The sequence below is a fragment of the Miscanthus floridulus genome, chromosome 5, assembly GCF_019320115.1.
Source record: "Miscanthus floridulus cultivar M001 chromosome 5, ASM1932011v1, whole genome shotgun sequence".
Lineage (NCBI taxonomy): Eukaryota > Viridiplantae > Streptophyta > Magnoliopsida > Poales > Poaceae > Miscanthus > Miscanthus floridulus.
In genome coordinates this window covers 131,684,053-131,694,710 of record NC_089584.1, presented here as the reverse complement: position 1 = coordinate 131,694,710, position 10,658 = coordinate 131,684,053, and the positions used below count along the sequence as shown (strand labels likewise).

General features: G+C 41.3%; 1 protein-coding gene across 17 annotated transcripts; it reads left to right on the top strand.

The window, feature by feature from the left end:
• The first annotated feature begins 852 nt into the window (after positions 1 to 852).
• Positions 853 to 8,541, top strand: LOC136450805 (uncharacterized). Of its 17 annotated transcripts, none has more exons than XR_010758430.1 (10): positions 1,252 to 1,422; positions 2,044 to 2,137; positions 2,236 to 2,422; positions 2,558 to 2,614; positions 2,778 to 2,848; positions 3,658 to 3,730; positions 4,378 to 4,989; positions 5,502 to 6,530; positions 8,068 to 8,113; positions 8,200 to 8,541. XR_010758430.1 is itself a non-coding variant. In XM_066451429.1 (10 exons), the coding sequence occupies exons 1-5, from the start codon at positions 1,375 to 1,377 to the stop codon at positions 2,825 to 2,827; spliced, it is 366 nt and encodes a 121-aa protein (XP_066307526.1). In that variant the 5' UTR covers positions 1,252 to 1,374; the 3' UTR covers positions 2,828 to 2,848; positions 3,658 to 3,730; positions 4,378 to 4,989; positions 5,502 to 5,656; positions 6,154 to 6,221; positions 6,369 to 8,534. The 17 variants fall into 17 exon arrangements, 7 of the variants coding, with proteins under 7 accessions (XP_066307522.1, XP_066307521.1, XP_066307526.1 ...); XM_066451429.1 differs by having other exon boundaries at positions 2,236 to 2,352; positions 5,502 to 5,656; positions 6,154 to 6,221; positions 6,369 to 8,534; XM_066451425.1 differs by adding an exon at positions 853 to 1,231 and having other exon boundaries at positions 1,338 to 1,422; positions 2,236 to 2,352; positions 5,502 to 8,531.
• The last annotated feature ends 2,117 nt before the right edge of the window (positions 8,542 to 10,658 follow it).

Sequence of the window (10,658 nt, the reverse complement as noted above, 5' to 3'; positions counted from 1 at the left end):
CGTATCTTAATAAAGCTCCAAACTAAAGGATGTTTTCAAGTTATAAATCCAACTAGCACTACTTTATGATCTATCAAGTTACAAATGAAAGATGATTATTAATCTAAAGGATCTTAGTTTTCTATTCACCCTAAAAACTTTAAAGCTATAGACACTATCCGGGTCGGAGCTAGAGCCGGAGCCGAAGCAGCTTATCCCTCCCCTGTTGTCGTCACGTACAACATCCTCTTGACGCTGAGTTTTCTGCCACCCGGCAACTTACAGCATCAACGGAAAGCAGGAAATGATACGGTCCGGTGCAGCACGGGAGCGTTGCCAGTGGACGTCTCCACTCTCCACTCTTGTGGCCGGTAGGGCCCCGGCCCCCGGGCATGAAAGAAAGCATGATGATACGGCGGCACGGCAGTGTCGGACTCCTTGGCCCGCGCGCCACATTGCGGAAAGCAGCACTGATGGCCCCCGGCCAGGCTTTGGCTTGTTTGCGGTGTGCGCCCGAGAGATTCCCTGCGGGTCAAAAAATGTCGCTGCCGCCTGGGGAAAAGCCAGGCCAAGGCCGGATGGAAAGACGCGAGAGATTAAACTAGACAAGCCGGACATGCTCCTCGGCCAGGAGCCCTGTCCACGTCACCTGAAATTCCTGCAGCCGTCCGATCTTGAATCATGTGGCTGTGATTGCTCGGATCGGATTTCACTGGAATTAGCTTCCGCCGCTCCCTAGTGGCTTCCACCTGCTTCTCGTCTGCTTCTCGTCTACGCATTCTCTCAGCGTAGTCCGGCTTCTACTCCGGAGTCAGCCCAGCGAATATATACCGCGGCTTCCGATTTTGGCTCCACATAGTCGGCCTCATCTCTTCCCCGTCCTCCCCCATTCCTCCCACGGCTCGCACGGACGCCGCTCGCGCCCCCGCTGCCGCTCCCGCCGCCGCTCGCGCCTCCCCTCCCCTGCTCCTCTATTCATCCTTCCTCCCCTTCCCCACTCCTCTATTCATCCTTCCTCTCTTGATCTCGACGCTGTCTCTCTCAAGGCCGCAGGCCGAGGGTGCCCACGGCGCTGCGCAAGCTAGGGCGGGCCCCGCGCTGGCGGCAGGTACGGGCGGGGCGGACTCCGGCACAGTGCGGGGCGAGCGCCCCCCTGGCGCCCGACGTGGAGGCCGCCGACTGCGGGCTGGGTCCAGGCGCGGAGGCTACTGGCGCCGCACCGGCACGACCAAACCTCACGCGACGGCTTCAGGCGCGAGAGCTCCAGGTGAAGCTGCTCTCTCTCTTGCTCCTCCTCTCCTTGGCTTGCTAAAAACCCTATCTATTTTTCCTACAAACCCTACATATCTTTGCTACAGGAAACCCTAGCTCCCGGTTCCGCTCAGCTCAGAAGGAATGAAGCTACGAAGTGTCGACGCAATGATTTGTAGCAACTATCAGGAGGTGCGTAGTTCCCTTGGACATATTTTATTTATACAGGTTCTCTATTCATTTTGTTTCAATTCCACATTTAGTTTACTATTTAGCCAGCCAACCTGTATTTATTTTTTTTTACCAAATTTATACTAAAATGTTCCTGGTGCTCAGACCTTTTCCGAGACAACATTCAAAGACCACACTATTCATTAAAAAAAGTCCATGGTTAAGGGGTGTACGGTTAGTATAAAATATTTTTTACCATTATGCATTGATGTTTGTAGATGTATTTAATACAGGATAATAGGACGAAATAATTTTTTTTAAAGATACCATGAAATTCTAGAGGTTTTCTTCTCTTAACAATGGTTGCTATATTGAGTACTACCTACTTCTATTGACCAGCTACGTCCAAATGCTCTACTACTATGGCTTGGTTGTAGACTGCCTCTTATTTCATAAGGCCCTTTATATAGAGTGTTCCTTTACTTGGTGGCGCTGCCTACAACCCAAAAATATCTTAGGGCAAACAGATTACATGTTGCGCCTTTCTAATTTATGTACGTCAACATATATTTTGTTGCCTTCAGTTTATGATGGAAAAGTATTTTGTCCTATGTGTTTTCATTATTTTCCTTTCTTTTCTAGATAAGGCATTCAGCTTACACTTATATGGTACCAACCATGTCCTATGTGTTTTCATTAAATACTATCTGGCTTGCCGACTCGCTAGGGATACGAGGTAGACATGCTTCTTCATGTCAATTTACTTCCAATAGTGAATCTCGGTCTTCGACAGTTTGAGCTAACTTTGTTTCTTTTGTTGTCCGTTTGATTTAGAGTTCTTGGTTAGCCTTGAAGAAATATGGAGCAGTGTTTTTGCTGCCTGCTTCGGAATAGGAACCACGCAGAAGTTCTGGCATCAGGGCTGCCTCTTCAACAACAGTGTGAAGTTTTGTATGCCTTGATATAGACCTACACCAATGAAAGTAGACCTAACTCAACTAAGCTTATGGATTTCTCTCTCGTATGTGTTAGCACTCTTACGACCATGATATTTTATTTAGTTGCACATGATATATCATATTGATCTCTAATTCCATTAGTCTTTCTATCCGTAATTTTACCTAGCCTAATAGTTCCTTTTGTTTTTTATGGCCAGCAAATGTGACTGGGAAGAGTATAATTGGAGTGCTTCAGTTCACATTTAGCAAACAAGGTAACCTCCAATTCATATTGCTCCTCTATTTCATGTAGTATCTCAGTTGAGTTGTTTGGGTATTAAAAAATAGAAACTCGATAAATATTTTTCCTTATAAATTTCCTGTCATTTTACCATGTCTAAACTTTGACGCTCATGTTTCTCACATCCCTCAACCAAGGCAGCAAATTGGCGAGGGGAACTACAGCTATGATTCAAGCAGTCCCATGAATGCAACCCTTCTGAATCCAGGTCTCTGTCTGATGCCCCCTAGCTACTTTCCCCTCCATCTCCCTTTCCTGTGTTTCTGTGATTAGAAAAAGAGAGGAATTCAAGAGTTCTCATGGAAAAATTTATGAATAAAATGGGTTACTGATTACACGAATTGATGGCTTCCATTCCAAAGCTCAATCAGTTAGCTCTTTTTTTTCTCAAAACAACGCAGAAAAGCTCTGTATCGTTTCGTTAAGAAGAATCCATTAGCTCTTGAATTGAAACCAATTTATTTAGTCGGATTTGGGGGACACGCAACTGTTTATATGGCCATGCATTTTTCCTCACAAAATTCAGAGTTAAAGTTTCTTGATATGCAATGTTCCAAAAAGAATAATTATTCCTGTCATTTGGCTTTAGCTTCCCATGGGCAAGTAATACTTATGGTAATGACCAGCCTCAACTACTACAAAGATATTGAGTTAGGGATATCCTATGAGCCACATTTATTCCGCACATCAATATTGTATTTTATTGACCGCCTAATTTTACATATGTGCTCTCATCAGTCAAGTTTTTAGCAGTGCCATGCGAAATTTTACCGTATCTGATTTACTGGTACCAACCAAGAGCCAATTCGGCATTAGATTTTCTGTACTTCAAATTCGACATTTTGTTTCCCTAAATGTCATAATGAAAGGTCAGATGTATGTCATGGTCAGCTTAGTTATGGAGAGAGTATTGGCTCAGCTATGTCAATTATCCTTATATGAGCTTCTATGAATTTTTTTACTAACTTGCCCAACCATTTAAAGGACTGATCATCTACACACCTATTCGATTTGTAGTGGGAGCCAACAGACCAGGGCAATGTGCACGGATGTGGCTTCCATCTATTCTGATTGGTAATTGAATTGTCAGGTACGGTTGAATTACTTCTGCATATCTGTCTTCACAGTGATTTACTATAGCTTTCAGTTTGATCCAACAAAATTGGCCAAACCTACTGTATTGGTGGTGTCTGAATATTGGTTCATCCTGTTGGTGTGTCGAACCTAATATTTTTGAGTGATCCACAAATTCTTTGTATGATGTGTAGATTACTATTGCATATGCTACGCTCTTTTGAGAATATGTGGTTCTATTTTGCCAACTTCATATTCTACTATGGGCTAGAGCAAATTTATGCATGCTTACATTCTTCGAAAGAGTAATCTGTTTTCTATTAATTAACAGTAAATGTCAGCGACACAGTCGATACCTCAGCGACCATCTAATTCCGAATTATATCCATTGCTGGAATTATTCAGCGAAAATTCCTTAAACAAATTTCAGCCTCTGGTGCTTTGTATGCTCCTGTTTTGTCATAGGAAGTCAGCAGTTACCTCACATTGCTAATTTCTAATTCCAAAACCTGTCTACCAGTTTGATTCTTAGTTCGATATCCATAGGTAACCTTACTTTGTAGTTATGCTAAAACTATGCTTTCTTGGACAAAAAGGGATGGCCACAGTTAACTGATACAAATTCTTTCCCTTTTTTTTTCTTGATTGATTATGTTCCTGCAGGGAGTGGTGCCACAGAACAAGATGGCATGGCCGCTTCATTTTTTTGCCAGACGCGTAAGGTTACATTTTGCAACTCAAAGACACCTGCCTTTGCCTTGCTATCTCAGGTTCTCTTTTGCAACTCAAAGACACCTGCCATTGCCTTACCATCTCAGGTTCTCTGTACATAGCAAAAAGTCTACCTATTTAGAACCTTCGTCGTGGACTTGGTGTTTGTATATTAATATCACTGCTTCAAGTATACTTAGTGCTCTATTCTGTAATGTTAGTAAATAACGTTCTCTTTAACTTCTTCGGTCACAAAAAAAATATACCATAGATATTAACAATCGACAAATCAAACATTAGGAGTAGCACATATTGGAGCCTCGAAACAAATGGTTTGTCATTGATCAATATCTGCTGGATCCCACTTCAGATTTACCTGTGTATACTTTTCCTAGGCTTCTTCTATCCTTTTGTGCGCTTATCCAAGGGAGTCCTAATGAAGGTTGCCATGAACTGATCCCAAAAAGGCTGAAGAAGAGGTGACCACCATGATCTCCATTGTCATGAACTAATCCCAAAAAGGCTGAAGTAGAGGAGACCACCATGATCTCCATAACCATAAATGTAAGCGACATATGCTTGTGTAGCTGATTGAACATATTCTGAGGACCTTGTGTATGTCAAGGATAGTCTATTATTCTAGAGATTCTTCTATGTACGTCAACGCTTTTCTTCATTGTATTGCTATGTTGTGTCAGGGATGAGTAAAGGACCCAATACTTTTTTTCTAGGTCTTCAATTCATGATATTACTAAATCCATGAACCATTTTAGTTTCATACCTGTATTGCGCAATTAAACATTTACACTTCAGTCCTATATTGATCCATCTCTCAGCCCATAGCGTGTTGTCGTTATTCTTGGACAATAGAAATAGTCAACAGGTAACATTCTGTATGCTCATTGCATAACAAAAAAAACTACATAGACAGGTTATGCTTTCCTATTGCAATTATTATTGTTCTTTATTTTTTCTTGTGCTCATGTTTATAGACTTCTCAATTTCCTTTGGTTGTGCACATGTCGACTTGGTCAGCTATCTATTAATTGCAATGGACCTGCCATCATTCCTTTCAGGTTAGAACCTGCTTGATTAAAAGTGGATGCAAAACTGCTCAGAGAGTAATTGATGAATTCATAAGAGCAATAGGCTTTGACCCCGTCGGGGGACAAATCTTGGTCCTGCATTGGACAAAACACAGGTTAAAAGAAGGATCTGCCAATTAACATTGGTACCTTCCCCTTCTGATTGTTTTTGGTGTTTGGAGTTTGAAAAGGTTCAAAAGTCAAAGAAGTGCAGTGTTTTCTGCAAGTTGTTTACTCAAATTTCGTTTTGATTACTTGAGGTTGGTGAAGAGTATCCCTAGAGAAGAGATATATGGGTTTTGATGAACTTTTTGCCTATTTGTTTCAGTATTTGTAGAAAGAAAGCTTACAAATACAACAATGTAGCACATAAAAATGGACCCAGGGCCAATAAATAGTTCCAAACATATAATTTTAGTGTTCTTCCAAATTAGCTCTGGTCAATAGTTAATTTTCATTATTGGTGGCATCTGATTGTTAAGAGACATTTGCAAGTTCTCTGTTATTTTTCTTATTCTTAAATGTTGGTATTAGTGAGAATGTAATTTCAGCAATTAATCCATACGAAGACTTTGACCAACTAAAAGTTACTATACTCGATAGTGATTATTATCCTCTGCATATTTGTTTCTATTATGTACAGAAACTCAGAAGAAGCTATATGTAATGCTTGGAAAGGATCTCTGTTCAGACAATTTTGCCAACTGATAGGTAATTTCCTTTATGGTCATCGCATAAGATTGTTGCGTATAAGTTGCATTGCATCAGCAGGTTATGATAAAAAATATTATCACCTGTTGGAGTCTAATATGATTATTACCCCAATGCTTAGACCTGCGCTCTATCACAAACTAACAGATTTATGCAATCTGTGAGTGCACAATATATCACTTGAGAACGTGCTTTTATTTTCCCTGTCAAAGACTACGAAAACTCTAATTCTATTCAAATGCTAAAGAAGTGAATCATCATTGCCTGGATCGCTTGGATCACTCGGCCTCAAGGTGTAAGCCTGCGAAGGTAAAATACATGCTTCACATCTATTTTTTTAGTTAGTTCCCTTTATTTTAGATCGTTGCTCAAATCTGAAATTGGTTATTTAGAGACTTCCATGCAACCTATCACACTAAAAAAATATGCTATGTATTCTCCTTTGAATTCTTTCAGTCAACCACCAACCAGGTTTCACAAAATGATTTAGCCTGCTGATGATGCTCTTTTTTTTATAAACTAACCATAGTGGAATGCTATATTAAAATGATGAGGCTTCCAATTTTGGTCTCTGCTCAAGTAGCACAATTCATGTAGACATAGCCCAAACATTTTCGTATATATATATATATCATACCTGTCATTGTTGGCTTTCATAGCCTTAATCTTATTATATCAACAAAGAACGTTCTGAATAAGGAAGGTTCTTTGCGCTATAAGAAAAATAGCTTTTCCTTTTTAACAAAAGAAACATCCATCCTAACATTTTTATGTACCCCATCCAAATGAGTCTTCACAATTTTGTCTTTGCGCCTAAGGCAAAGTCTAATATTTTTAGGCTAGCTTCAAAAAGATTTGTTGAAGCGGCTTCCCAGCGAAGTTGCTTCTCATCCTGCTTCTCATCTTAACTACTAAGACAGATATTTGTACACACACATGAGTGGGGACCAAAAACAATAAAAAAATAGGTCATGAGGGGAGCCAAAACAACAAAAAAAACAGGTGACGAGGATAATGACAGCTTAGAGTTAATTCCTACTTAGAGTTGTACAGTGATTCTTTTTTTTTAAGATTGACTCTATAGAGAAACATTTGATATCCCTTTCCTGCTACAGTTACTGTTCCTATTAGTTCAGCCAAGGTAAATGCTGCTATTAGTTTCAGTTAATAAGTTTTGAGTTTATTCTTATTTTTTGCGTTGGGGTGTACCGGTTTCATGGCCATGTTAGCTGCTTCCTGTCTTGTAAGAAGAACATCAATATTAGTCAGATCCTTTGATTTGGTTGCAACTGGTTTCTTTTCCCTTTGCCGTGACTAACTGTAGCTAAGAGGTTTGAACCTCTGCCTGCCAGTTTTTTTTTGTGTTTTGTACTTACAGTTTGGTTCAGCTTTCAAAAACTCTGTTCAGTAACTAAATAGAAGTAAAATAGTCAGAGTACTGTGATGCAGTTGGAATGGTGCATCAGGATGCTTAAAATTATGAAGGTCACTTTCATGCAATAGTGAATACTCTATTATGTTTTTTGAGTGTTAGTGTTTCAATATTTTTGTGTCAGCACAAATTTTGCTTTATTAATATTAGATTGCCTATACCTAGTTTCACTATTCTCTGTCTGTTAGCAGTGCATCAAACCGGTTTTCTTGATTAGCAGCTAGAACAAGTATTCAGGTGAGTAGGTTCAGAAAAAATGGAAGGAGCTATCTCGGCATGTTAGTTTTTTAGTACTTTTGATCTCTAATTCTTTGTGTACATAGGTAAATAGTTTTAGTAATTACCATCTCGGTTTTGTCAGTATGGTAGCTTTTGCAAATTGTAACTGTATGATTTTTTTAATATCAAATTTAGATGGAGCTCATCACGTGAACTTGAACATCAGCGTGACCATAACAATGTATTTTCCATTAATGTTGATTATTCTATCGTTCATTTCATTTGTATCTCTTTTAGTCAAATGAGTATTTAATTATTTTTTGCAAGATTTTCTCTCGGCTGCACATGTAAAGCTGATGGTGGAATTGTTGCTACATGTGAGGAGGTTGCATATTTGATTAGATCTGGTTGTCGATTGTTGTAATTTTATTCACTCTTTATTGTTTTATTTTTCGGTAAAATCTGGGTGTAATTACCTTCCTTTATCTACCAGATTTTGCTCAGCTTTCAGGAAACTAGGCGTCATGCAATGATTGGATTTAAATCTGATTAATGGACTGAAAAAAATCATCCAGAAGATATGTAGTAGCTCCCTGATACTGCTGCACGGGCGCGCGAAGGCGCGCCCTGATACTAGTATTTCATATATCGATCGAACGGGACGCAACACGACGCGCTTCGGTGATGCATGCTTCTGGTGCTGAAAGACGAGAACACAAGAAGATGGGTGGACGGAAAATGCAACTGCCGCAAGAGATTTTTCTAACGAAATCACACGGGAGAATATACGGAGTAGACGTTTCTTCTTGCCGATTGCCTAAGCCCTTGTTTCGCCTGCCTTAACTTCTCTGAAGGGCAATGCAACACGGTGGGCAGTAGAGTTCATACGGGTATTGTTGTTGTTCGAATAAAATCCAGTGAAATCAAAATTTAAGGTCCCAAGATCTACGTACATGGTTTGGCCAGACTTTAGAGACGCAGAGGCTGCTTGGATGTCTTGCCAGCTAATGTATATAATCGAGAAATCAGAATTGAACAAATGATTGGATCCTGAGCAAGCTTGCCTCGTAGCCTGTGTGAGCAAGATTTTACCTTGCTCTTCTACGAGAGCCAATTTGGCTCGCCCGAGCAAGCAAGGCAAGCCTTACTCAGCCAGGCCAGGCATTTGTATGTCTGCATAATTGCTTGGGATGCAAAAGCAGCTTGGGAGTCTAAGCCCTTGTTTAGTTCTCCAAAAGTGCACTGTGCAAAAAGAAGATTCCCCGTCACATCAAACTTGAGGTATATGTATGGAGTATTAAATATAGACGAAATCAAAAACTAATTGCACAGTTTACTTTAACTTTCCGAGACGAATCTTTTGAGCCTAATTAGTCAATGTTTGGACAATAATTCACAAATACAAACGAAATACTACAGTGGAGAATCGTGCACTATGCAAAGTTTGCAGGTGCAAACTTTGCCGAACTAAACGCGCCCTAAGGTTATCTCCAACAACAACACCCAAAATACAAGACTTATTCGTCACTTGGTTAGCGCTACATGCAAAAGGTTCAATACATATTCGGCATCTTCTCCAACAACAAGATCCAAAAGAGAATCATTTCTGCAATGGGTTTCCAGAAGAGATGATGCTCATATTTGGGTGTGTGCCTCTCAGGCAACCCAAAATAGGTCTTCCGTATATGTACTCTGTTGGAGGCTGATTTTAGATCTATTGCTACCCATTTTGGGTTTGGGTGCCCATATGAGTTCCTCGTTGAAGACAGTCTAACTCCCGGGAAACGAAAATGAAACCCATTTCTACATAGCCAGGCTCCCATGATACATCATCAGCCTGTTCGGGAGGCCGTATCGTATCGTGGATTATTTACTGCTGGCTGGTTTGGTGTGAAAGAAAAATACTGTTCCCGGCTGGAAATTTACGATCGTTTACGAGCAAGCGAACAGGCTGCATATTAATAAGCAAATATGATATTAATAAATGATCAGCATGTTTTAAGATATATTAATATATTTTAAAGTAGATTAAGACAACATGATGAAATTAACTAGTACATAGTCGATTCAAACAAATAGATATTATTTTGATCAAAGTTCAAGAAGACACTAGACGCTCTCTAGGCGGTGACCCATAGCCTACGCCTAGGCGGGCCTAGGCGAGCCTAGGCGTTTTAAGGTGTTTTTAGGCGGTAGCTAATACATGCATAAATACTTAAAAGAAAAAAAGAAAAAATAGCAGATCAGTGATGGAAAAATAAGAGAAGGCCCAATAACGGCCCAAGTCTCTCAAGTCCGGTCCAAGTGTTATCCTATCCCCTCCCAGCCTCTGCTCGCGCTCGCCCGTCGTTTGCCCACGCCGCCGCCATCGCCTGATGCCCCGATGTCGCCTCCTTCCCCACCGGTCGTCGCCGTCGCTACCGACGTTACCACCTTCCCCCACCGCCGCCTGACGTCCACGGCGCCCCCACTTGTCCCTGCTTTGGTGGATCTGCCCGCCGCCACCGCCTCTTCCCCCACCGGCCGCCGCTGCCTCACCTTAGCTCCTCCCCCATCGTCTCCTGACCTCCGCGCCACCCCCACACGTCCCTGCCTTGGCGGATCTGGTCGCCTTTCGCCGGCAATAGTTGGGCAGCCGCCTAGGTACCCACCTATCCCCCTAGGCGAGGCGGTACCCCGTCGTCGCCCAGCGCGTAAGCGCACCCAGGCAACCGCCTAGCGTCGCTTTTTTGAACATTGATTTTGATACTTGTTTTTTCATTTTGAATTTAATATATGATGTATCC

Coding starts and splice junctions, on each gene's coding strand:
- LOC136450805 (XM_066451429.1), top strand. CDS start 1,375: ATGAAGCTACGAAGTGTCGACGCAATGATTTGTAGCAACTATCAGGAG. Junction 1,423..2,043: donor TTTGTAGCAACTATCAGGAG/GTGCGTAGTTCC, acceptor TTTCTTTTCTAG/ATAAGGCATTCAGCTTACAC. Junction 2,138..2,235: donor CGACTCGCTAGGGATACGAG/GTAGACATGCTT, acceptor CGTTTGATTTAG/AGTTCTTGGTTAGCCTTGAA.